Raw genomic sequence first — 27,163 nt, 5'->3', positions numbered from 1 at the left:
GACAGAGAAGAAGAGAAAGAATAAGAGAGAGAGAGAGACAGAGAAGAAGAAAAAAGTTTATAATAGAGAGAGAGAGAGCAAGAAAGGATCGAGAGAGAAGAGAGGGAGAGGGCAAGAAGGAAGGGAGGGAGAGAGAGGTGAGATAAGAGAGAGAGAGAAGAGAGAATAAAAGAGAGACAGAAAGAAGAAAGAAAAGAGAACCGAGAAAACAAGAGAGAGAGAGATAGAACAAGAGAGATAGAGATAGAAGAAGAGAGAGAGAGAGAAGAAGAAGAAGAAGAGAGATAAGATAGAGAAGAGAGAGAGAAGAAGAAGAAGAAGAGAGATAAGAGAGAGATAGAAGAGGAAGAAGATATTATAAAATAAACAAGTCCCCACTCTGAGCGCGTTTTCTTCCAACCTCAGAAAATACCTATTTGATATTCCAAGAGTATGACTTAATTAATCAAACTAGAAATGCTCTACAAATCAAGGGACCCAGACAATTATGTCAAAGGCTGTACCTCCCTCAACCAGTTTAAGATGAAAACTAAGTACTACCTAATTAACTCCATGTAACCTACCTTACCCCTACATGTCAACCCATGTCTTACTATTTTTAAACAATGCTGTTTGTTGACCAACTTGTATATTGGCTATTTTCTACCATGTTCCCCCCATTTTTTATCTTTTATTTTTTTCTACGCAATTTATACTTTAAGCTCAATTACTACTAAGTTTTAGTCTAAGTGTTTTTTTCCCCACCTAACCTTGTCCGAAACGGTATGCGTACTAGTGGCTTTAGATATTGTATGTACTAGCTCTATCTATAAATCCAACATTATGTTTGTAAATCAATTATGTATGTACTTTCCTGAATAAAATTTACTTTACTTTACTTTACTTTACTTTACTTTACTTTACTTTACTTTACTTTACTTTATTTTTATTTATTTATTTATTTTTTTTGAGATATATACAAGAGTTGTTACATTCTTGTACAGCCACTAGTACGCGTAGCGTTTCGGGCAAGTCCTTAATCCTATGGTCCCTGGAATACGATCCCCTGCCGCGAAGAATCGTTTTTTCATCCAAGTACACATTTTACTGTTGCGTTAAACAGAGGCTACAGTTAAGGAATTGCGCCCAGTAAATCCTCCCCGGCCAGGATACGAACCCATGACATAGCGCTCGCGGAACGCCAGGCGAGTGTCTTACCACTACACCACGGAGACTGCAAAAGAGTTTACTTTAGTATAAACTTTACTTTAGTTTACTTTAGTATAAACTTTACTTTAGTTTACCTTAGTATAAACGTTTACTCTACTATATACTCTGCTGCCGGAAACGCTGCGCGTACTAGCGGCTTTACAAGATTGTAATTACCATATTATGTATTCTCATAATCCCAATGTACCTTCTTGTATATATATAAATAAAATGAAATAAAACGTGTGTTGTGTTGTGGTGGTGGAGGGTGATAGCCCTCCCCCTTCCCACCACCCCAGGCGAGGCGCATGCGCACAACGCTCCCCAGACAAACCATAACATTTGAAAGTGTAGGATCGGTGCTATACATATCTGCGTGTATATTGGACTGTAATGATGACCAGGAAGCGTACAGCCGGCAGAGGTAACACGTAATGGCTACAGCGTGGGTATAAAGACTTGCGGCGTCCTGCTCAGTGTTGCTATAGAGGAGGGGAAGGTGATGGGAGATGCTGGGAGGCTGTTAGTGTTGACGAGACCTGTTGGGCCACAGTGGTGGACTTTACTGCTGTGGTCGGCACTCTATAGTGGCTGTTGCTGTGACCTGTACACATTGTAGTCTACAGTGAGGGGTGATGCTTGTCACAGGGTGGCCTGTAGTCTACAGTGGGGGTGATGCTTGTCACAGGGTGGCCTGTAGTCTACAGTGAGGGTGATGCTTGTCACAGGGTGGCCTGTAGTCTACAGTGAGGGTGATGCTTGTCACAGGGTGGCCTGTAGTCTACAGTGGGGGTGATGCTTGTCACAGGGTGGCCTGTAGTCTACAGTGAGGGTGATGCTTGTCACAGGGTGGCCTGTAGTCTACAGTGGGGGGTGATGCTTGTCACAGGGTGGCCTGTAGTCTACAGTGAGGGTGATGCTTGTCACAGGGTGGCCTGTAGTCTACAGTGAGGGTGATGCTTGTCACAGGGTGGCCTGTAGTCTACAGTGGGGGGTGATGCTTGTCACAGGGTGGCCTGTAGTCTACAGTGAGGGTGATGCTTGTCACAGGGTGGCCTGTAGTCTACAGTGAGGGTGATGCTTGTCACAGGGTGGCCTGTAGTCTACAGTGGGGGGTGATGCTTGTCACAGGGTGGCCTGTAGTCTACAGTGAGGGTGATGCTTGTCACAGGGTGGCCTGTAGTCTACAGTGAGGGTGATGCTTGTCACAGGGTGGCCTGTAGTCTACAGTGGGGGGTGATGCTTGTCACAGGGTGGCCTGTAGTCTACAGTGAGGGGTGATGCTTGTCACAGGGTGGCCTGTAGTCTACAGTGAGGGTGATGCTTGTCACAGGGTGGCCTGTAGTCTACAGTGAGGGTGATGCTTGTCACAGGGTGGCCTGTAGTCTACAGTGGGGGTGATGCTTGTCACAGGGTGGCCTGTAGTCTACAGTGAGGGTGATGCTTGTCACAGGGTGGCCTGTAGTCTACAGTGAGGGTGATGCTTGTCACAGGGTGGCCTGTAGTCTACAGTGAGGGTGATGCTTGTCACAGGGTGGCCTGTAGTCTACAGTGAGGGTGATGCTTGTCACAGGGTGGCCTGTAGTCTACAGTGAGGGTGATGCTTGTCACAGGGTGGCCTGTAGTCTACAGTGGGGGTGATGCTTGTCACAGGGTGGCCTGTAGTCTACAGTGGGGGTGATGCTTGTCACAGGGTGGCCTGTAGTCTACAGTGAGGGTGATGCTTGTCACAGGGTGGCCTGTAGTCTACAGTGGGGGTGATGCTTGTCACAGGGTGGCCTGTAGTCTACAGTGAGGGTGATGCTTGTCACAGGGTGGCCTGTAGTCTACAGTGGGGGTGATGCTTGTCACAGGGTGGCCTGTAGTCTACAGTGGGGGTGATGCTTGTCACAGGGTGGCCTGTAGTCTACAGTGAGGGTGATGCTTGTCGCTTTTATATCTGATGCAGGACTTTAAATCCTCCTTCATTGACTTGCACAGGAGGGGGGGGGGGGGGGGGTCAGAAATGGCATGTCTGTCTGATGGGTTTGTAGGGTTAAGGATCTTGCTTGCTCTGTACACTGCTTCACCCAAGCTCATCATCAATCAAGTGTTCAAGTATTCTCTTTCTTATTTCAGCAACTTGCATTTTATACAGTCTTGTGGTGATTCATGCAGTGTTTAAGTTGTTTTAGTGGAAATACAGTACAGTGTTGTATAGTACTTGATTTAGTATACTGTGTTAAATATATTTTTCCTTTTCAGGAACTGAAACAGTTCTCTCTGGTGACAACTGTAATTCAAGGGGTCATCATAACACTGCAGACTCAGTCCTCTACTCTGAGCAGGATAATTCTTCACCAATGGTGTCAGATGGACTATCTCCGGTGTTGAAAAGAAAGTCACATTTATCTCGTGCTTTGAGGACACTGTCAAACACCCCTTTATCAAAAGTAATGACAGAACCTGTTTTATGTCATAGCAGCGCAGCTTCTCCAATAATAGGACGCAGGAAGTTACCAGCACATACTGATAATGTGACAAATATTACTCAAAAGCTATCGAGTCTTGTAAGTATGGACTGTAACAAAGAAAATGAAAAAGTGTTTAATGTGAACTCTAATAAACGTCGGGCTTTACTTTTTCCATTCGGAAAGAGTAATAATACTGAAAATGCAAGAAATGAAGGAAACAGTCCACAAGTTCAGTATGACACAGTTCCTAAGAAAATTAATACAAAGGAAAATATAGTTTCTGATAAGGAAAATATTTTTTCCCCAAAGGAAAGTAGACGTCCCATAAGGAAATCAAACCGTATTAATAATACAAAGGAAAATATAGTTTCTGATAAGGAAAATATTTTGTCCCCAAAGGAAAGTAGACTTCCCATAAGGAAATCAAAACGTATTAAGAAAGTAAGTGGTTCAGTTGTGCAGCTTATGCAGTCAGGTAGAAAAACTAAAATTGCTAGAAAGAATCTATTAGAGGGAGAAGTTGAACATTTGGACAAAGATGCCTCCACCCCGATAGATATAGCAGAAAGCAAGAGGGGTAAGTCAGAGCCTGAAGATGATATATTACAAGAAAATCAGGAACAAAAAGCTGCCAGGACAAGAAAAAGAATGACTCCTGAAAAAAGTACTAATCCTATTGCAAAAAGAGTAAATATTGTGTCTGCAAAGAAAGATGAAAATGGTAAAAAGACAGTGTCTGTGCAGCAGAGGGTGGAAAACAGTTCTGCAGAGAGGAGGAGTTCTACAAGCCCAGTGAATAATAAGAATGCCAGTATATTAACAGAAAGAGTAATGAATAGGCCTATTAGAAATCAGAAGGCATCTCCACAACCTAAAGTACAGGAAGAAAAAAGTAAAGAGCCGACAACAAAGAAAAAAGAAATAAATACTTTGCATCTTGCATTGCAGAAGAGCACTAGAGCAAGTACAAACAAAAGTGCATCTAGAAAGGTAACTGCAAATATTGTTACTACTAAAAGTCAGTCTTCAAAACAAAAGTTTATAAAACCTGTAGCTACAAAATGCTCGGCACAGTCATCAAAATCTGCAGTTAGTCCGAAACTGTCGCAAACTTCATCAAAGACTCCACTTAATATGCGAGTTCCACCAACTTCAAAGGCTGCAGTCACTCCACCAGTTGCACAATCTTCAGATAAATCTCTACATAAGAAGGTAATACTTGGTAAACAAAAGCAAAAATTGCCAGTTTGGGCTGAAGCAAAGTGCTCTACAAAAACTCCGGGAAAGAGAAAATCTCTCAGAGTTCTGAATAAGGATGTATTTGAATTTATGTATGATGTATCTGAAGAGGAAGTAAAGAAAAGGAGAGTTGTAAAGCCAAGAAAAAAGCAGGTGAATAAAAAACCTAAGCCAAGGACTAAACTGACACTTCTTACAACTGATCCAAATTGGGAGATTCAATTTCCCTCAGACATTCTGAAATCTGTTAATACCTCCACTGCCAGAAAAGAGCCTCTCTTTTCTACAATATCCAAAGACTGTAATGTCAGGAGTTATAGTGATCCATCAGGAAACAATGTTAGCTGTAATAACATGAGTGATGATTCAACTAGAGACAGTGTTAGTTGTAATAACAGGAGTGATTCAACTAGAGACAGTGTTAGCTGTAATAACAGGAGTGATTCAACTAGAGACAGTGTTAGCTGTAATGACAGGAATGATGACTCAGCCAGAGGCAGTGTTAGCTGTAATGACAGGAATGATGACTCAGCCAGAGGCAGTGTTTTCTCAGAGGACAACTGTGAGAGTGTTGTCTCGGAAGACAATTGTGACGACTTCTATAGTCATGATACTGATAATGTTACTGAAGAATTTGAATTTGAAACAGCTAGTTCATTTGTTGCCTCAAACCAAGTAACATCAAAAGCAGTTCCAATGACCTCAGTCAGTGTATTTCCTACTCCTGTAATTTCAAAGCACATTTCTAAATACATTGGAGGATCATCCACTCCAAGAGCTGAAAATGTGTTGTCTTTGACTTCTAGTGTTGAGTCAACTGATGAGCAAAACCCAAAGACATTAAAGGAGGATATTGCAGTCTGTTTTGGCTTTGAGAATGAAGAGGAGGAGGTAGAAGAGAGCAGCCTTAACTTGTCTCCAGTGAGGAGGTCAGGAATGCAGTCCTGTCTAGAAATAACTGGAACATCAGATGTTGTTGACTTGGAGAATCACCCACCAAATCAACCCTCACGTTTCTCTTGGGGTTCACTTCAGCCTGGAAGACAAAGTAATGTAACTGCTACTAATTCGTCGAGTGTTTTGGTTCATGGCCGCAGTGACTTTCAATCAAGTTTGTCAAGCACAATGCAGTCAGATAAATCTGTCTCAAAAAGCACCGTAGGAAAAAGTGATAAAAGAAAGAATTTGAAAGAAAATAATTCTGGTCAAGTGGAAATTAGAAAAAGCAATAGAAGTAAACAGTGTGTTCAACCTGCCATTTGTGAGAATGAGGATTCTGATGCTGAGGATGCTAATGCATCAGTATTCTTTGATGAAGTCACAGACCAACATATAAAAAGTCAACTAAATAATCCAGCTCACAGAGACGACAACACAAATATGCCTACTAATTTTCTGGTCAAGAATACTGAGCATGTCTCTCCTGAAAAATCTTTTTCTGAGGTAAGTGTATTGGCAGTAATTTTTACTCCCTTATCAGTTTGAATATTTGAATATTAATACTTCATTAGATATTGTCAGCAAATTATATTTTATTTTTTTGTCTTGTCTAGAAAAGCTACAGATGGAAGGGGAGGGTGGGGCAGTTACAGGGTTGGATTGAGTGTTGCATCCACTTGAGTGTTGAAGGTGAAAGTTCATTAACCCTTGGGCCGCTAAGGGTCATAATGGCTTCAACACACAGGCGCAAAAAAAAAAAAATCTTTTGTATTATAAAAGTGTTCATCTGTGTTCCCTGATCATGGAAAAAAAAAAAAAATCTTAGGTGGCATATTTTGGCCACAATCGGGTGGGGAAGTGTGGCAAAAAAAGAAGCATTGACAGAGCAGTCGCCAGACGATGTCAGCTCCGCCCGAGCTGACAGGCGGCAGTTGCCACGAAGATATTACCAAATTATTTCTATGTCTGATTGATTTTTTCTTAGTTTTTTGCAGTAATATTATTCAATAGTGTATATTGTGATATATTTATATGATAAAATGTGTGAACCATCGCTGTACTTAAAATTATGGTGTTCATATTAGTGATTCAATTATGCTCATAAAACAATAAACAAATAGTTTTGCTGTTATTACACTATATACACAGGTTATATATAAGTATCAGCATGTTTTGCTCACCATAACGAACCACTAAGTTGGTATTGTGAGTCAAAAAGCAAGGAGGAGTGACCGCCATACACCAGCCAGCCACTCGCTGCTACTCCCTCCCTCAACAACACCTCACTTGCCCACATTCTCCTCCCACAATATTGTTTTTGCATTTATTCACTATACACAGACGTTATATATAAGTATTTACATGTTTTGTTCACCATAACTGTACATCTAAGCTTGTATGGTGAGTAAAGGCAATAAGAGGTAGCTACTCACAGTCAGCTGGTGGCGGCCGCCCTCAAGGCCAGACACACTAATATTTCTCCTCCAACAATACTGTTTGTGGTGTTATTACGCTATATACACACATTATATATAGGTATCTATCTGTTTTATTCACCATACTTGTACAAGTAAACTGGTATGGTGCCAAAAGACCATAGTGGCCACCAGTAAACAACAAGACATGTCATGCAGACGACGCACCTCTTCACCAAAATGGCAGCCCCCAACATACTCCTATTGCTGTTATTACACTCTATACACACATTATAGATAAGTATCTACATTGGTGTTCACCATAGCAAACCACTAAGCTTGTGTGGTAAGTCCAGTCAATAAAAGGTGGCCACACACAGTCAGAAGACAATGCCACCTCCTACCCTCCCTCCCTCAACATTACTCCTCCCACCATGGAACACAGCACTAAATATCACCACAATCCTGCTATTATCAGAATCCTGGTCAGTTTTATCACAGTCAGGGGTCTTCTGTAATACTATCATCGCTAAATAATACCATGAACATATATATTTTGACATTTTTAGGCGATGCTGTGGTCACAAGCTGAATAACGGTTCTGTGAGCTCATGCTGCATGCGTCAGCCTTGGTGGCTCGCTCAGTACTGAAGCTCTCACACCCAGGAATGTTGGCCACAATTTTTTTTTCTATCGGTCTATCCATCAACTATCGGTCATGGCTGCACTATAGCTGCCCCTATCCCACGCGGGGCATTTAAATTAAGGTGCTAGGCACTAAAACAGCTATTAATGTATTGCGTGGTTCTGGTTTCGTTTCTCATATCATCTATATACGTATTGCGCGGTCTAAGGGTTAATAACATCAGAGTGGGATTATGTTGAGGGTCGGAAAGGTTCCGAAGAATAGTATTGTGTTGAAATGTTAAGCTTTTAAATGTCCTACATCCAGATGCACATGGAAACAAAAACTATTGAAAACCCATGTGGATCAATTAACTGTGCTATGATAATGGGTCACATAAGATGTGGAAATTCTGGTTGGCCTACCGGGGACGAGAGCCAGAACTTGGCTAACTTAAGAGGTTATCTTGAGATGATTTTGGGGCTTAGTGTCCCCGCGGCCCAGTCCTCGACCAGATCTCCTTTTTGTTACACACCCACAGGAAGCAGCCCATTGCAGCTGTCTAACTCCCAGGTACTTATTTACTGCTAGGTGAACAGATGCATCAGGGGTGAAAGAAACTGTGCCCATTTGTTTCCGCCTCCACTGGGGGATCAAACCTGGAACCTCAGGACTACGAATCCCTGGCTCTGTCCACTCAACTGTCAGGTCCCCTCAGTCCCTTTACAGAGGTGCATAGTGAGTGACAATTTACTACCCCACCAGGAAAGCAACCACAAAGTCAGTGAAACTTTACAGACAACTGGAGGGTTTGCAGAAAAGTTTTGAAACCATCAAACAACTCTACAAATGATTCACATAGGACAAGAGATTCACTCAGCCTAACTTGAAATTCATTAGTACTGATCACCACCACCAGGCTGGCTGCTGGGTTCCTTCCCACAGCTGGTTCCCCAAGTCAGTTCTATTCCTAATGTTCTGGTGGCTACTGCTACCTGTAGTGCTCCAGTCCACTAGTTGTGAGAAAGCTCCTCTGCTTCAAGCTAAGTGCTGGCCATCCTTGAACTTTGTTCATTATGCAGGGGGCATTTGCTTGTTGTGTTGTTCCCTTATTTTAGTATTCGTCACTGTGGAATCACTGTTTCTTGTGTTCACCACAGACACTTGGCGCCATTCTACAAGTTGTCTCGTGTGTTTTTCACCTCTGGCCAGCTCATGATGTTTTTGAGCCATCGTGTTCTCCTGACTGGGTTTCTCTCCTTGCATTAGTTACGGTTTCCCTTTGATTCGTGATATCCTTTTTGGTGTAATGTTATTTTGGCTTTTGTCTTCGGCTGTAGGGTTTGGGAGCTTCAAGGTCTTCTCCAGAGGTAAAGTTTTGTTCATTTGGCCCTGGTGGGTGGTTTTGTTCATTTGCAGCTGCCTTCTTTTCCAGTGAAGAATAGCTTTGGAGGGGTCCTTTGATGACTGATGCTTGGTTAGTTTGGATGGGGTGCATCATTTGTCATATCCAGTGACGGATCTTCACTGCTACCTGCGGGCCACGTGTTCTACTTTAGTGGATGCCTTGTTGGCTGATCCTGTTTCCTTGGACTACAGTTCCAAAACTATCATTTCCCAGGTCATCTGCAATGTCATTAAATCTAACCAGCCTGCGGTCTACCCTTTGACCATGATGTTCACAAATATGCTGATTTGGCTGCAGTTTTCTCCAACATATCCTGGGCTGATATTTTGACTCTTGGGGGGTCGTCTAACAGGATACTGGCAGTCCAGTATTTAGTTGGTGCGTCTGATCCCAGTTGGTCTTGGGGCTCTCTTCGTTCTAGTGCCTTTATCTCTCCTCCCTGGCAAGTCCTCTTTTTGTTTTCTGTGATTAGTTGCTTCAGTTGGGATCCACCGGGAGTTCCTCCAGAAACCCAATGCTAAATGTAATGAAACGGCTTTTTTCTGGTAGCCCCAGTGGCTTCCTGATTCCCTTCCTTCCCTCCAGGCTTGTTAGTTCATCAGCGTGTTGTCCATCAGCTCCAGAACTGACTTTGAAAGGAGGCTATAGGCAGGAGCCGGGCTGTCTGGTCTTGGTGATTGGTACAATACTAACGAGTTTTGAGCTAGTTTGAGTTAAACTTCTGTTCTGTGTGAATTGTTATGAAGTTGATTGCTTGACAATTTCCAGGCTTCTTTTCCATGAATCCTCCAGTTGTCTGTATGGTTTCACTGACTTTCTGGATGCTTTTCTGTTGGGGTGGTGAATTGGTACTCACTTTTTGACACTTCTGTAAAGGGTTCTGGCTCTGGTCTTCAATGTGCCAAACAGAACTTTCATGCCTAATGTGACCCATTAGCATGGAGCATTTTCAGCACGGTAGCTTCAGGGAGCCATCAGGGCTCTATCAGAAAGAGGTGTTTCATTACATTCAATGCTGTGTGTTTTATTTCTCTCTAAATCCAGTAAGTTAAAGTGGCCAAACACAGAGAACTATCCTGGTCTATAGGAAGGACAGTATATAATCATATGTAAATTTGACTAAAGCAATTAAAATGTAGACAAAAGAAAATTGAGTTCCAATGGGAGGACAAACTAATAAGTGGTTTCCCATTGTCAGGGACAGGAAGCCTGTTAGGCTTGTTAAGATCGCCTTAGTGAATGACCGAACATTTCCAGGATGCAACCCACAAAAGTTAACTAACTCTTAGGTACCTATTTGCTGCTATATGAACAAAATCACTGGGTGTAAGAAATGCACAAAATATGTCCTGCCAGATTATTTAACCCAGGACTAATAGGTTGAGAGCCGACCATGCTAATAGTTTCACCACAGGTTTGTGAGAATTGTAGAATAAAATGCATGTGAAGTATGTAGGACTTGCACATTACTATAGTACAGTAATGAGAATGTATGGAGGTGAATAAAAAACTACTGTATAGGGGGTTTTACTTTTAAAGGGGAAATAAAGAGTACTGTACTACAGTATACTGTATAAGAAATAAAAAAATATACCAAATGTATGCATTACTAATATTGTAATATGTACTCTCACGAGTAATGTTGATACCACATCATACTAGTAGATAATAAACTGTGAATTAGTCTAGATACTATACAAACAAAATTATAGATAGATCAATTAGTCCTATTATATGAACCTTTGACTAAAATATTATGCTAATGGTGTTTGGTGTTATTTTACAGCCACCAAGGAAATCCTATGACCGTAGTATCTTGGAAGAAATTCGACGGAAATTTATTTCTGAACACGCGGGTGCCTCCATGTCTGAAAGTGAAGAAGTGAGTTACTACATATTCAGTATTTTGTGCAGCATCATGGAGAAAATGTGTGTACAAGGCCTAGAGCAATCTGTTGATGTCTTAAAGTGTGCATATGGAAATGTAAATATGACGGGTTCATGTAGACACGTTTGGGAACAGAGAGTATCCATGGTGAAGTGTGTGTGTGAATGGGGAGTGTCCACAAGAGAATTTTTGCGAATGGGGAGTGACATTGGCAGAATGTCTGAATGGGGTTTGGTGTGTGGCAAGACTCTTTTTATATGTACCCCATTAGTTTGTCTTTTCTTCTTATAATTTCTGTTGAATTAATCCTGTTTTCTGGTTCTGCATCTCTGTTTTGGTATAAAAAAAATTTGTGTTCATTGTGTATTTCACAGAATTTGACATACATCTCATTTACTTCCTTGCCTGGCAACAAGTTTTTCCAGTTACATATATACATTATAAAATTTGAGTTCCTCATATTGTCCTAGCTTGAAATCAAGTTCATCAACTGTTTCAATTTCTCTATTCTCTTCTGAATTATATCGCAATATATATTAAATTTCCAACAGGACATGATCACTCTTTCCCCAAGGGAGAAAGGTACTGAATGTCAAATATCTAGTCTTCTTTCTTGGTGAATATTAAATCCAGTATTGGTGAAACATCCCCTTCCCACATTCTCATGTCATGCTTGATGTGTTGGTTCTTGAATGTCTCCAGGATGAGCTTTACAAATCTGCCTGTCCAAATGTCCACCGTTCTTTTGCTTCGTACGCCTCTCTGTCTTTTGCTTTCAAGTTGAAGTCCCCAAGTACCAACAATCCTGATTTATCTTTTATATTCTCTTTTTATAATCTCTCTCATGACAATTATAAAGCCCTCTCATTTGTTACCTAGTTCCTCCTTTGTCCATGTGTTTCTTGCTTCTGGGCTATAGGCATTTATGATTATCAGTTTATCATTCTGATTCCAAACCTGCAGTGCCATTATGTCAACTTCTCATCGGTTGTCGATTATTATGTGGTGGGAAGGTGTTATGTTTTGAAAGATAGGGTGTCACTAAATATCTTGTGTTGAGTACCCATATTGGTGCTGGGGTGGAATATTGCACATCAAGCAGGTATAATGTATGCTTGAAATATTGTCTAATGATTTGTTTATTTTATGTGAAACATTTCATTTTTTTACCTCTAGGATGTTGAATTAAAGCAGACAAGCAAGAGAAAGAAGAAGAAGACGTTAAAGTCTAATATTACTCTCAAAAAGAAGAAGAAGAAGAAGAAGAAAGATGCTGCAGACTTAAGCCTGACAATGGATGACTCCTCTTTCTCAGAAAAAAAAAATATTTCCAAAAAAGTAAGATGGTTATGGCAAAAAAAATTGTCATTAAATGTCATTAGACTAATAACATTTATTGTGTTCATCTTAAAATTTAAATATAATAGTAGCTATGTATTGGTTATGAAATTGTTAATGGATGTCTACCCTGTGTTGACGCGTAAAACCATAAAGGTTTGAAATTCCATTCATTTGTATACTCCAATATGCGTTGTATATGTATGTCTTTGATGCCTTATTCCTTCCTGGAACTTTTCAATAATGGAGTAGGTAGTCTTATAAAATCTTACTCAGATACTTGAGATGATTTCATGTATTTATAACTTTTCTGTGGGGAGCCCCTTCGGCTCCCTGGAGCTATTGGGTTAATATGCAATCTTTAGACCAGGGCAATAGCCAATGGAGTTATGCCTACCAAGGACCACTAGCCAGAACATGGCCCCCCTCAGAGAGGCACAAGGAGCAATGGTCTTGGAAAACCACCCTTGTGATTTGGGGTTAACTTTATATGCCATTAACCAGGGTTAGGCACCCAGAAAGGTAAGCATAACAAAACAGGCCCCAAATGGAGCAAAAATTACAACCAAAAGCCAAACAGAGAGGTAGAACAAGCAAACATCACACCACTCCATCACGTCGCTCTTCTGTGCCGCTGACACCCCCCCCCCCCTGGGATGTCTGGACCCACCCCACCAGCTACTCAACCTCAACACTTTGGCTACTGCAATTCGGGGCGGTCGTCATCTCTGGCCTCGGTGTTTCCCTTCGTGGCGTCCTCTGTTTCGTAGTGTGGTGGCCAGGTGTACCTGAAGTGTACTGGTGCTGCATGTGATTAGGGCGGCCTTCCCTAAGTGCCCTGTGAGTACTATCCTTGCGTGTCAGGGTTATCTTCCCCGGTGAGTTCGGGAACCGTTTTCATAGGGGTTCTTGTTGCTCGGGTTTTACCCTATCATTGGGGCCAGCTGAGGTTTTCATGGCCCTTGTTTGGCCTTAGGTAGGAAGCGGTATTGTTGCTAGTTGGGGTGTCAAGGTGTTGTGCAGCTTGCCTACCTACAGCAGTGACCGGTTCCTGTTATCCCTGGTGACGTCCTTCTGCAGGGTTTATCTTTCATTTTTGTTTTGTGTGTCTGGTGGGGGGTCTGCCTACTGTGGCTTTAGGTCCACTTATCATATTTTGGTGGCCCTTTGCTTGGCCCCCGTGATTGTACACGTCGTAGGGTTTTCAGTGTTGTGATCATCCCCCTTGTTAGCTTTTGGGTCTGACCGGTTAGCAACACCTTGCCCGGGCTTCCTGTAACAGTCAGTCTGGAAAACCCTGTCGGGGCTCGGTGGACCTATGGATGCATCTTCGGTGTTCCACCCCACCTCGTGCGGGTCTGAAGATTGCTGTATCCCCATGTCTCCGGGTGATGGTCACCACTTTTGCCTCCATCATGCTGCCTATTGGGTCGACGACACTTTTGACCTGGAGTCTTGTGAGTCATGTTCTCTGCTTATTCTTCAGTGCTGTTCTATTCTGATGACATTAATGTTAGGGTACAGGCAGCATCCATGTTGCATGCTAGGTTTAGGTTGCTGCAATGTGCTAGGTGGGTTGCCCACCCGGATGCCCCGAGGCTGCCCCGTTTTGGTTATAGGGACCCAGACTTTGGGGGGGGGGGCATTAGTCACTTCGACTTTGATTCAGTCCATGCTCCCTGGTCCTTTTCCCGGTTGTTCACCCTGCTCCCCATCCCCTGCTTCCCGCTCCCAAACATCTGAGGGTTTCGGAGTCTAGGCAGGGTTTAGTTGGTAATGAGACTGGCAGCTTCAGGGGCTGCCCCATTTGGGTTGGGGATAGAGGCATTAGAGTCGGTTCCTCCTGCCAAGGTTTCTGGGTCCTACCAGCAGGCCCCCTTCTTTTCAGTCTTTCTCCTGGACTCTGCCTTTTCTTCATGAGTAGAGGGTGTGGAGGATTGCTCAGCCCTGGTGCTTACTATCACGCTGCGAACAGCCCCGCCGGCTGGCACGGGGTGCTCTTCATCAAGTGTCCCGAGTGGCCGGCATGTTTGCTTTGAAAAAATTAGTGCTCAGAGCAGGCTACTTTAATGGCCTAAATGTCTATTCAGGCATGTCTGGCCTGGTGATCCCAAGTTGGGGGATCCCAGGGCTGGAGTGGAGTTGATCTATGGGGCTTGGGCCTCCATTGACCCCGTTTGGGTGTTAGTGCTCTCTTTGTGGGGCTTGTTGCAGGAGCAGGTTTTTTTTTTTTACCCTCCTTCCCTGTACGAGTATGATTTGGGATCGGCCCTCCCAGTGTTCAGTTCCGGGTTCCCTTGGGTTCCTTGTCTCGTTTCCGGAGGTTTTCTGTTTCTTGGGTCTTGTAACGAGCTAAGCTGGTTTTTAGAAGTTATAAATCTTAGATCATATGGGTTAGAGGGAACACAAGCTTGGAGTCACAGGGAGCTTTTTACCTGGGTAGAAGCAAAAGGTTTAATCCTTTAATCTCTCCAGAGATTAAAGGATTAGCAGAGGTATAAGACAAACTGGCTAATCATTGATGAGTAAAATCATTGATGAATTATTCAATAATAACAGTAATTGTAGTAATAACTAATCTGGTTTAAGTACTTATGCTAGGTTAACATGAATTTAGAGTAAAGATCAAGTCTCGTATGCTATCAAAGAGACAGTGACTTCATTTAGAATAGGGGACTAATTCATTGGGCACGACTGGCTTCGTCTCTGATCCATCCAGGGTCAAGGTCAGGCGGCCGGGAAGACACACAACCTTCCGTATTGATAATTCATAGATTATAAATTCAGGTCACTATTCAATATTGTAATTTGAAATAGGTCCAAGAACCTACAGAATTACTGTCAATTTCAATAGGAATTCAGTAATCTGGGTGGCCAGTAAATAAAATTAGCTTGTTCAATTAACCCTGAGTACGAATTCTGGCAACCAAAGAGGCTGGCAGAGTAATCCTAGTTAGCTTCACAGTCTGGGACTGTGGAATGCACAGCTGGGAGGTCAACACCTAACCTCCATAAGGCCTGGTGAACATCAAGCTGGCCTTAAGTTAATGGCAAAGTGCTTAAAATAGTTGGTACAGTTCATTTTAGATATATTAATTCATTGCCTCTATTTTAGGAAATATTTCAGTAGGATGCATTTCAGTTTAGGAAGTGTTCAGAGTATGGAATGCCGTATTAATTTATCCCATTAATATTAATCATGGTTCAATAAACGTGTTGAGAAATGTCAAAGTTTTGCGTTTTGAGTTCACCCATAAGAATACATATATTGTCTTTGCCACGAGCCACTAGCTGGTGGTTATTGAAGGAGTCGCTGATATGTTTCAAGCAAGCCTAATCTTATAAAATACGTATATATATTCCCTTGGTTTTTTAGTTTAATCCATACTTAACGTAAATTCATCCCTCCCCTTTTCAATTAATTGGGGATTAACCCTCAAGGATTTAATGGTTAATTGATTGATCCAACCCACAATTAATTAATAGTTATTGTTATATGGGTTGGTGGTGGCAGTATTGGAAGACCTCAGGGTTTGCTAGGGACCCAGTACATTTTCTTGTGTGTGTAGTATCTGAGGCGATCAAATGCCTAAGATCACAAGGAGTGGACTGAAAGCTATAGTAGAGCGCTGGGTTTTTAAGTATAGTTAATTAAGGGCGGGCTAATGGTTGAAAGAGAGCCCATTACCCAAGACCCCGTTACAATCTCCCCGATGTAGGTTTGGGAGGCGCTTGCTGCGTATCTCCTGTGAGATCCGGATTCTGCCTCCAAGTTGGATACATCCTCGTTTGAGTTCGGTTGTTCTTTCCTGTATTGGGTGCGTTTGGAGGTTCCGGAGTCTTCCTGGCTGGCAGACTGCTCGTTCTTTTCGTTGGGAGCGTGGCAAGGAGTTCTATTGGACCCACATGCTCGAATGGCGAGAAATTACTTCTGTCCTGCAGGTTTACCTGGGGAGCGAGTTTGAGCACCTTAATGTGTGCTTGTTTGCCCCTGTGCTTCCTCATGATGTTGGCCTTGTACAGCTGCACATGCAGGTTACTACCTTTTCAGCATCTTTGGTTGGTGAAAATTTGTGCGTCCGTGGGCATTTGACTTGCATGTCTTTTTCCTTCTTGAGCTACCTTTGGCCTGGCTTGAGGAGAATGTGGAGGCGTTGAGTGCCAGGCCTTCATCTGGTGTGCTGACCTCGGCTGGTCGGGCATCGGCCGCACTGTTGAAGTTGTTTACGCTGATTCTCAAGGAGGCGGTGTCTCGGTTCTTTGCTTCTCGTCTTGCATGCCGACAGGCTGTGCTCGCTCTCTTTGGAATCCGCCTGGGCCCCTGGCTCTTAAGTTTCCTTCACCATTTTGTCCATTGCTGTTTGTGGAGTCTACAGTCACGCAGTTTCTACAGGCGACTTCGTCTAGTTGTTGTCCCATGTTGGACTTGTTGGTTCTCCGGGGTGACCATTCTCGGCCTTCTCGGAAGGGTCGTGCCAGGGTTCAGGTTCAATGTCAAGGTAGACATTTGGTGCCAGCTTCTGAACCGATGTTGCCTTCAGAGCTGGCGTTGTCTGGTGGGCGCAATGATTGCTCTGCTTATCATCCCTTTCAGAGTTCGCCTGTTGACGGGGGCGATGGGGGGGGGGGGGGGGAGCCAGCTCTGTTTGCTCATGCCTGGTCCCACGATTTGTGGTTGCTTCAGGTCGTCTCCTCTGGCCTGTGGTGGCATTGGGCGGCTCCTCCTCCGAAGGGTTTGGGGCTGGTGGGGACAGGCTTCTTTCCCTGCACTTTGACGGGTCATCTCCTAGTGGGTACGCTTGGGTGTTGTGGAAGTGACCCCGTCCCTCAGGTGGGTTTCCCGACTGTTTTCAGTGCCAAAACGGGACTGCGGATCTGAGGTTCATCCTGGACTTGTCTCGTCTGTTCGTACAAATGAGGTACCTCATTGACGTGGAAAAGTCAAACATAGTCTCAGTCAGTAAAAACATAAGCAGAGAAGACCCTCTAAATTACAGGCCTTTATTATTGACAAGCATGTTAGTAAAATAAAAAAAAAAAATTATATTAAATCGGCAGATTACCTGGAAATAAATCACATAATTGATGGTCGATTTAGTTTTTGAACAGGAAGATCTTGCTCAAGAAACCTCTTGGATTTTACAATAGTCACAGAAATCTTGCAAGTAAGAGAGGGTTGCATTAACTGCATTTACCTAAACTTGAAAAAAAAAAAATAAAAAAAAAATAGTCCCAAACAAGAAACTGTTCTAAAGTTAGAACACAGGGGACAGGCCAACTATTGACAAATGAAAATATTTTAATGGACAGACAAATGAGTGCAGTGATCAGATGCAATGATCACAGTATCTGAAGACTAAAGCACACACCAGAAGATGAGGAGACGACGACGTTTTGGTTCATCCTGGACCATTATCAAGTGGATTCAGTACATCCTGGACCTGTACCATTATCACAATCGACTTGATAAGTGTCCAGGATTGACTGAAACGTTGTCGTCTTCTCATCTTCTGGTGTGAGCTTTAGTCTTCGTATCTTCAGCTAAGTTATTGTGATTCGTTATCTGCATTCCAGTATCTGACTAGAGAAATGTCACTAGTAAATGGAATACCTCATAGTTCAGTTCTTTCACTACTAATGTTTACTTTGTAGTCTATAAAGAATCTACAATCAAAGATCTAGGGGTAGTTCTGGATGGTAAACTATGACAAGAGGATGTTAACATCAAAGGTGTTAAGAGGAGCCTATGGGTCATTGGCAAATTTCAGAATTGTATTTATAATATATGGACAGAAATGTCAAGGAAACTGTTCACAACATAGAACTATGAAGAGAGACTAGAGGCATTAAATATGCCAAAGTTGGAAGATAGAAGAAAAAATAAGTGATATGATCACTAGATACAAACTGATGACTGGAATTAACAAAATTGATAAGGAATTGTTTAAACCTGATACTTGAAGAACAAAATGTCATATTCAAGATAAGGAAACAAAGGTACTGAAAAAAGTTCTTACTGGCAAACAGAGTTGTAGGCCATTGAAACAATTTAAATGAGAAAGAAAGTTGCAAATGCCAAAACCATCAGCAGTTTCAAACTGTCATATGACAAAGATTGTAAGGAAGATGGGACACCATGAGCAAAGCTCTCATCCTGTAACTATACTTTGGTAATTAGTTATGCGCATGCACCACCTTGTCCCTTATATACGATACATTGCCAACCTTCCCTACTACTGTACTTTCTTGCCCTCACTATGTCTTCACATTTTCTTTCTGGTCTTTCTTTACTCTTCCTGTCCACATATTCACTTGAATATATTGATATTCACCTATTTACCCATTTATCAACATTTGTTAACCAATCTTGGTGCAGTCTCCTTCATCTTAAGGTTTATTGACTTTTGCGCTCCATATTTCTTGAGCACATCTTGATACCTATACGTTATTCTATTTATTCTCCTAACATCACTCCTGTTTCTCAGATTTTCAAAGAATCTTTGGTCAATTCAATTAGATTTCAGCCAAATTTAATATAAAATAATACTGTATATAAATGAAATGTTTGCTGTCTTTGGCACACCAGCAAATTCATCAATTATTAGTGGAATTTTTGTCCTGAGAACAAAGAAAATATATAATTTTGATTTTTAATCATTTTTCATGTGCTTAGTTAATTGCTGTGATCAGATACAGCAAGAGGCTCCTTGCACATGTCTTGTTTTTTTTTTCCCTTTCTCCAATAAATGTGCTCATCACTCATTTATTTTTATCAATATGCAATATTCTAAATAAATTCAAGTTATATTTTTCTTTGCTATTTATTATTTTTAATGCCAACTAATCTTCAATGTGGCTTGATAAACATATAACTAAGAATATCTTTACACTTTCCAGGAGCAAGCATTGGATGAGTGGGCTCTTAGCATCAACAGCCAGTTCAATGAAGTGGAGAGCTGTGACCTGATCATTGATTAAGTCTTAGATGAAGCATATATTGCAAATGATACCCTGGGATGTTTCTCAAGATACAATTGTATTTTTATTTTTAGTACAAAAGTTACAATATATTTTAATTATTTTTTTAATGTGTCTTAGTCCAAATGCTTACATTACAATATTTCAGTTTTTGTCATCATAACTCCAATAGTTATATGTTGCAAATTCTTCTTAATTGGAGCGGTTGGTTGTGATTTAATGCTGTGTCCAGACTTTTCCCTTAGAATTGCTTTCACATGTTTGGTAAGTATGTGAGTAAACACCAAGCAGGTGTTTATGGGGGTTTTCTTTGTATTGTATAGTATATATATACAATACAATAGGCTATATATATATATTGTATATATATAGCCAATTATATAACTTCTGTCCAGATTGTGAAATTTTAATTATATTGTATATATCATTGGCATCCGTTCCACGCAGCAGCCCTTGAACATAATGTAGGTGTGTGTACCTATCCCAGACCAGTTGTCTTCCACTATCTCCATCATCCAACCTATCATCCATTACCACCAAAAATATCACTACCACTATTATTTTCACTGTCACTGGATCACCTCTTACCCAAAACTAGTGCTACATAGCGTTCCCGGTTTGGTGCCTTCTTTTGATAATTACTTACTACTACCAAAACTACTACTGCATCACTACAACTGCAGTCCTAATCCCACCACATTACCATTATCAGCATCACTTACATTAACACCAACTCATCCCTGTATTTTTTGTACTTCTGTATCTTTCATTCAGCACCTCAAAATAACCTATTTTGAGTGGTTGTAATGCAAAGTTAATTTGCCTTAACTTTCAATTGAATTGTTAGGGAATGTACAAAGTAATCTTACAAATTGAAATTCTTGTTTGTTTTGAACTGAGTGGGTGTATGCAGGCACATAAGCCTAGTCATCGGATCTTACTGTTGAGTTGCTTTTCTCAAATTTGCAGCTCTAACACGGCAGAGATTTTTTTGTTGTGTTTTAGTTTTATTATATTTTTCTATAGTATTTTACTTGAATCAAAATTTTGCTTGAAATAATAGCTTTTATTTGCTTTTCTAGTGAAAATGGTGAATGGGTATTTAATTGATTCATAGCTAGTGCAGCCATTTTATGGACTAAAATCCCTCTTTAATAGAACTAATAGGACTATTCCTGACCAGCCAGTGTCCATACCACACCCCAGACCACTCACTCTGCAAAGTTGGGTGAGGTTAGCACAAAATGTTTGGCCACTAACCTTGTACAGATACATTCTCTCTTATAGTGTATTATTATAATTCATTTCATCAGGGGGCAGGCATCCACTGTATATACTGGTACATGTATATATATGTGTTAGGCTTATAGTTAGGTCACCCAAGGTCAAACTATTGACCTCTCCCCATGATGCAACCTCATAAATTGACTAACACCTGGGTACCCATTTACAGCTAGAAGACCAGAGGCAATAGAAAACGTGCCCAACCATTTTTGCCCGACAAAATTAAAACCCGGGACTCCCTATTGTGTGTCGAAAACAAACCCAATTGGAGGGGCTTTACCCAGATGTACTTGGGTATCTCTTTCTTCCCCACTACCCCTTCTCATCTGTTTCCCTATCCTCTCTCTCTTCCCGTCTCCCTCCCCCCACTCCAACTGTCTCCACCAAGGTCCCCCTCTCCTTTCTTTCTCCCAATTTCCCCCCACTTCCTTTCTCCCAAACCTTCCTCCCCCTTCCTCCTGCTTCCTCTCCCAACCTTCACCCCCTCTCCTGCTTCCACTCACCCCCCTCCTTCCCCCATCCCTCCCCTCTCCTGCTTCCTCTCTCCCAACCTTCTCCCCCCCCCCCTCTCCCAACCTTCTCCCACCCCCCCTCTCCTGCTTCCTCTCTCCCAAACTTCTCCCCACCCCCTCTCCCAACCTTCTCCCACCCCCCCTCTCCTGCTTCCTCTCTCCCAACCTTCTCCCCTCCCCTCCTGCTTTTTCTCCCAACCTTCTCCCCTCCCCCTCCTGCTTTTTCTCCCAACCTTCTCCCCTGCTTCCTCTCCCAACCTTCTCCCCCCACCCCTCTCTTCCCTGCTTCCTCTCTCAACCTTCTCCCCCCACCCCTCTCTCCCCTGCTTCCTCTCCCAACCTTCTCCCACCCCCCTCTCCTGCTTCCTCTCTCCCAACCTCCCCCTCCCCACTTTCTCTCTCCTAATCTCCCCCTCACTTCCCTCTCCCAGTTGCCCTCCTCCTTAAACAGAGGCTACAGTTAAGGATTTGTGCCCAGTAAATCCTCCCCGGCCAGGATACGAACCCATGACAAAGCGCTCGTGGAATGCCAGGCGAGTGTCTTACCACTACACCACGGAGACTGCTTTCTCTATATCCTCTTCCCCCTCATCTTTCTCTATTCCCCATCTCTTCCCTCAATCCACCTGCCCCCCTATCTCTCTTGCTCACTGTGTATGTGTAAATGTTACAATTAATTCACATTCATGGTTCTCGAGTGAAGAAAACTACTAGGAACTCTGCTAGCCACTTTTCACTGATCACATGGTGGTGTCACTACTGGGGCTGACCTTCATAGGACTGGCCCCATGCTATTCACCTTGCAACCAAATACACAGACACAGACATTCTTATAGATTGTAAAAAAAAAAAAAAAAAAAAAAAAAAAAAAAAAAGAGGATGGCATAATGTTTGGATCTTATGAAGCTATTCAATACAATGTTTGTATCTCTCTCTCGGTCAGTTACAAAGTTACTAATCCTGCTCCACACCCATTTAACTCAGCAGCAGCTTCACAGTCATGTGGGCCACTGATCATGGCTTCAAGTTCTCTGCGTCTAAGACTTGTGCTATGACTTTTACTCGGAAGCATGTCGTTCTTCGTCCCTCTTTGTCGCTTTATGGTCATCCCATTGTGTACAGGGATTCCGCAAAGCTTTTGGGGTTAGTCTTTGACACTCGTTTGTCTTGGTCAGCCCATATCTCTTACCTCCGAGTTGAATGCTCTAAGGCCCTTAACCTACTTAAGGTTTTGTCCCATACTTCTTGGGGAGTGGATAGGCGCACGCTCCTCTATTTGCACTCCTCTCTCGCCCTGTCTAAACTCGATTATGGTTGCCCTGCATACTCTTCTGCTTCTCCTTCTACTCTTCGCCGTCTTGATGCTTTGCACCATACTGGGTTGCGTCTCGGCTCTGGTGCCTTTCGTTCGACTCCCGCCCTCAGTTTATATGCTGACACTGGCTTTCTCTCTCTTCAGGACCGCCGTGATCGCTACTGTCTTCGCTATCTTGCGTGGTCCTTACAACATCCTTCCTCGCCTCTGCTTTGACTTCCTCCTCCTGTAGCTCCTGTTCCTCTTCATCGTCTCCCACTTTCTGTCCGGTTATCTGGCTTACAGGATTCTCTTTCTGTTCATATTTCTAATGTTTCTCCTCATATTGTTCCTTCCTTGCCTCCGTGAAGAGTTCCCCTTCCCAAGTTTTGTACGTCCTTGACTTGTATTACTAAAGCCTTTACCCCTCCTACAATTCTGAAAAGCCTCTTCCTTGAGCACTTTTCTTCGCACTCCCACTCTATTTCCATCGTCACCGATGGGTCTAAGTCTGCGGACGGTGTGGGCTACTCTTGTTGTTTTTCCTGACCGTACTTATATGTGTCGCCTCCCTTCGGAGGCTAGCGTCTTTACGGCAGAACTTTATGCTATTCTCTATGCTCTCCGTCTCTTGCTTTCTCATTCTCATTCCTCCTTTGTGGTTGTAGTTGACTCGTAGTGCCCTCATGGCTCTAGGGTCCTTTAATCCTGTCCATCCGGTGGTCATCGAGATTCAACATTGGCTGTTTCTTATTTGTAGTAAATTTAAATCAGTGGAGCTTTGCTGGGTTCCCAGCCATATTGGTGTTTCTTTTAATGAGCATGTGGATGCTGCCGTTAAGGAAGCTATCCGTTCTTGTCCCATCTCCCGTAAAGGTATTCCTTATTCCGACTTTTATCCTGTTATTCATTCCTCCATCCTTGCCCGTTGGCAGGGTTGTTGGTCCTCTGTGGTTAGTAACAAGCTGCGTACTCTCAAACGTAGTGTGTCCCCGTGGCCTTCCTACCACCGTAACCGGCGGTGGGAAATTGCTTTGGCACGGCTGCAGGTTGGCCATACTCGCTTAACCCACGGTCACTTAATGGAGCGCCGCCCTGCTCCTTATTGTCTGACTTGCGTTGTCCCTCTTACAGTTGTGCATATCCTTGTTGAATGTCCTGACTTCCAGAACGAGCGTGTGTCTTGCTTTCCAACCGTCCCTTGCGGTCACTTGTCCCTCGATAGAATTCTAGGTGAATCGAATACTTTTGGTATCGTTCGCCTTATGCATTTTTGTTCTCGTATTGGCATTCTTGGTGATATTTAGCGCCCTCTGATTATTTCGCACTTTGATGGTGCTACATAGCCTTCCCGGTTTGGTGCCTTCTTTTGATAATTACCTTACCTTACCTTCACAGTCATGTGCATGCATTACCTACAGTAAGCAAACTTTGGATACTTGGCTAAGATTTCTGGTAGTACATCATTTTAAGTGAAGTACTTACTCATTTCTTGAACACCATTGATAGTTATCTCTGAATTTCATGATTTTATACTTTCAGTTACATAGTGATGCAGTGTGTGAATAGTTCTGATGACAAGAGAACATTACTTCTTTGTTACTTTTTACATTTAGTAAATGTTTGACAGCAGGTGGTGCAAACTCCCAGAGGTACTTGTAGCCAAGCCTAAGTCTAACAGTGGTAATGTCTAGAAGTCTGCTAATCTTATTGGATGGTCCATAGATGTGCAGTTCTTCCAGCATACGGAGTTGCTGGTCTGAAATTCACTTGCCTCAAGTCTACTAGATTTTGTTGCTGTTCCCACTGTTTCTTTACAATTTGTGTGACATTAAAATACCTTCTGATCTATAAAATATAACATTGTCTTCATATGAAAGATTAAATATGTTTTTACTTAGTTCTTCTGCAATGTGGAACATTAAATGTTTCAGAATTTACAGTAAGTGTACCAATTAAATTAATACAATTATTTTAATTTGATGTTTCTACTGTTTCTCTTTTTCTTAAGACACAATTCTTTCTCGTGTTGTATTACAAACATACACTCCTTCCTTTGTCTTCCAAATATGCAACCTTTTGGTTTATTTCCAAAGAAGAATAGGTGACTTTTATTTCATGACATTAACATGGCAACATATTAAGACCTTCCATATGGTACTTAAGTTTAATCATTAGACACCAACTGAAATCTTCTACTATCAGTCAGCCTATTGTCCATATGCACTACCACACAGTGTCCTCGAGTACAGCTCTCTTGTGCTCACAAGTACAGTTGCCTAGTGTTCACAATGTTTACAACACACCTTTACCCCCTCACATATGCATGTTACCTTCTTGCATTGCTTTTGATTTGGGTTCTCAGCCATTCTGCTTGTTTGCAGTAAATGTAAATATGTGGTCTACATGTCTATGAGAAAAGAATAAATAATTTTAAGTGTGAAGGGAAGGGAACTATGTGGAGAAAGCGTCAAGTTTCTCAAAAATTAATTAACCTTGAAAAGTTCCCCCACTCATATACTGGATAGGTAAGGAAGAATGTTAACCTTTCCTCCAGAGTTTTGTTTGTATAGTAGAGTTTTATTTTTGTTATTTAAAAAAAATTATCTTGCAATTTTACTAACTGGTGCTAGAGATTGTATTTACTGTAAGGGTTGCGGTAAGGAAATGCTCGGATGACACTCAATGAGCCAGTCAATTAATTTTGGTCAAAAATGAAATGGTTGGCTACTCTTATTGGGTAATAAAAGAATTTGTGTGTGTGCGTATGTATGTGTATAAGTGTAAGAGTCAGTACAGTACATTTAAAGCTCCAGTTAGGGCTAACCCTTCTCACATTTTAAGATGTACATAATCATGAGAGAGACGGTCAATAAGTGTAAGTTTAAGAGTATTCCTTTATTTTACAATTAATGTAATGAAGAGTGTGTGTGTGTAATTAACTAGATGAACTTAAGTTTATGCTGTACTTGTAAAGATAAGTAAATATAGTAAAGTACCAGTACATTTTATTTTCAATAACCTAAAGAAATTTTCAGTAAAGGAAATTAAAAATTAGAAACATTAAATATCATTTTACACATTAATTTCTGGTTATTAATTATAAACTATATCATTTTGAACTATAAAGAGGTTTAGCAAGTTAAAAATAGGTCATTTGAATATTTCTAAGCCAATTGGACTTCCAGTACTTGAGAAAAAAAAGTACATAGGAATAATTAATGTACCTGTAGCCTTATTGGCCCATGTAAGACGGGCCCTATTTACTATCAGATATTTAGTATCTACTAAGCTATGTTATTAACTATTTTTATTTTACCAGTTTTTGTGATGGAAGTGTTATCATATTGACTTGAAATTTATCAAGGTTACTTAATTAAAGTGTAAGCCAATTTTTATTATATAGTATTTACTATTTTGTGTTAAAACCTTAAACATTCATGTTCAATTCTAAAGCAGCTTTTCTTTGAGAGAGTAGTGGCTATAATTTTTTTTTTTGTGTGGGGAATATTAGCTCAAGATACTGTATTAGTTTTACATACATTTAATGGTTGGAAAGCCCACAGTTTTATTACACGAGTGCTGTTGCCCGTCCCCACCTGACAGCCACTATATGAACAAACCAAAAGAATTACTGATGCTAGAAGACTAGAGCCCATATCAACATTTATGATACTGAGGGAAAAGATAACATTGATTGGAGATGGTCTTTAGCATTAGAGAAAATGGTAAGATGAGAGGAAAAGAACAGATATAACAGTACTAGAATGTTTGGAGGTATAAATGTACTGAATACAATAGATGAGTCTGGACTCCTGGGCTAGATCTCATCACTCATAGATGTAACTTGATGAACACTTCACATCACTTATACTACCACGCCTGGCGCATGACAGCTGGGTGAATAGCTCTTCGGATTCGTAGTCCTGAGGTTCCGAGTTCAATCCCCGGTGGAGGCAAATGGGCAAATTGTTTCTTTCACCCTGATGCCCCTGTTACCTAGCAGTAAATAGGTACCTGGGAGTTACAGCTGCTACGGCTTCTTCCTTGGGGGGGGGGAGGGTGTAACAAAAAGGAGACCTGGTCGAGGACTGGGCCGCGGGGGACACTAAGCCCCGAAATCATCTCAAGATAACCACAAGTCTTCACCATCACAATTTCACTGCCACAAATCCACACCATCTACACTACCATCAACACATTTACCTCAGACATGAAATTAATGCCTTCCAGAACTGAAAAACAAGAACTGTGAGGAGAGGCTAGAGGTGTTAAATTTACCAAAGCTAGAAGATAGAAGAAAAAGAGGTGATATGATCTATGTACAAAATAGTAACAGGATTTGACAAAATTGACAAAGACGAATTCTTAAAAACTGCAATTTCAAGAGCAAGAGCTCATAGATTTAAACTATGGAAACAAAGCTGCCCCCCAAAAAGAGAGAGTTCACTCTTGCAAACAGAGTGGTTGAAACAAGTGAGAAGGTGGTGAAGGCCAAAACAGTGGTTTTGGTGGTGGTTTCAGCATCATACAACAGAGTACAGTACTGTACTGGGAAGATGGGATACCATGAACATAGCTCTCATCTTGTAACTACATTTG

The 27,163-nt window shown here is 41.8% G+C and overlaps 1 protein-coding gene across 2 annotated transcripts; it reads left to right on the top strand.

Moving 5' to 3' along the window:
• The first annotated feature begins 1,457 nt into the window (after nucleotides 1-1,457).
• LOC123753981 (general transcriptional corepressor trfA) lies at nucleotides 1,458-25,565 on the top strand. 2 transcript variants are annotated; one of them, XM_045736037.2, is made up of 5 exons: nucleotides 1,458-1,612; nucleotides 3,433-6,323; nucleotides 11,054-11,149; nucleotides 12,332-12,493; nucleotides 19,391-25,565. In XM_045736037.2, the coding sequence occupies exons 1-5, from the start codon at nucleotides 1,582-1,584 to the stop codon at nucleotides 19,469-19,471; spliced, it is 3,261 nt and encodes a 1,086-aa protein (XP_045591993.1). In that variant the 5' UTR covers nucleotides 1,458-1,581; the 3' UTR covers nucleotides 19,472-25,565. The 2 variants fall into 2 exon arrangements, with proteins under 2 accessions (XP_045591993.1, XP_069163813.1); XM_069307712.1 differs by having other exon boundaries at nucleotides 1,515-1,633.
• Nucleotides 25,566-27,163: the final 1,598 nt, after the last annotated feature.

The sequence above is a fragment of the Procambarus clarkii genome, chromosome 6 (genome assembly GCF_040958095.1).
Source record: "Procambarus clarkii isolate CNS0578487 chromosome 6, FALCON_Pclarkii_2.0, whole genome shotgun sequence".
NCBI lineage: Eukaryota > Metazoa > Arthropoda > Malacostraca > Decapoda > Cambaridae > Procambarus > Procambarus clarkii.
Note: the sequence above shows the minus strand (reverse complement) of the source record. Positions and strands in the feature narration are given on the sequence as shown.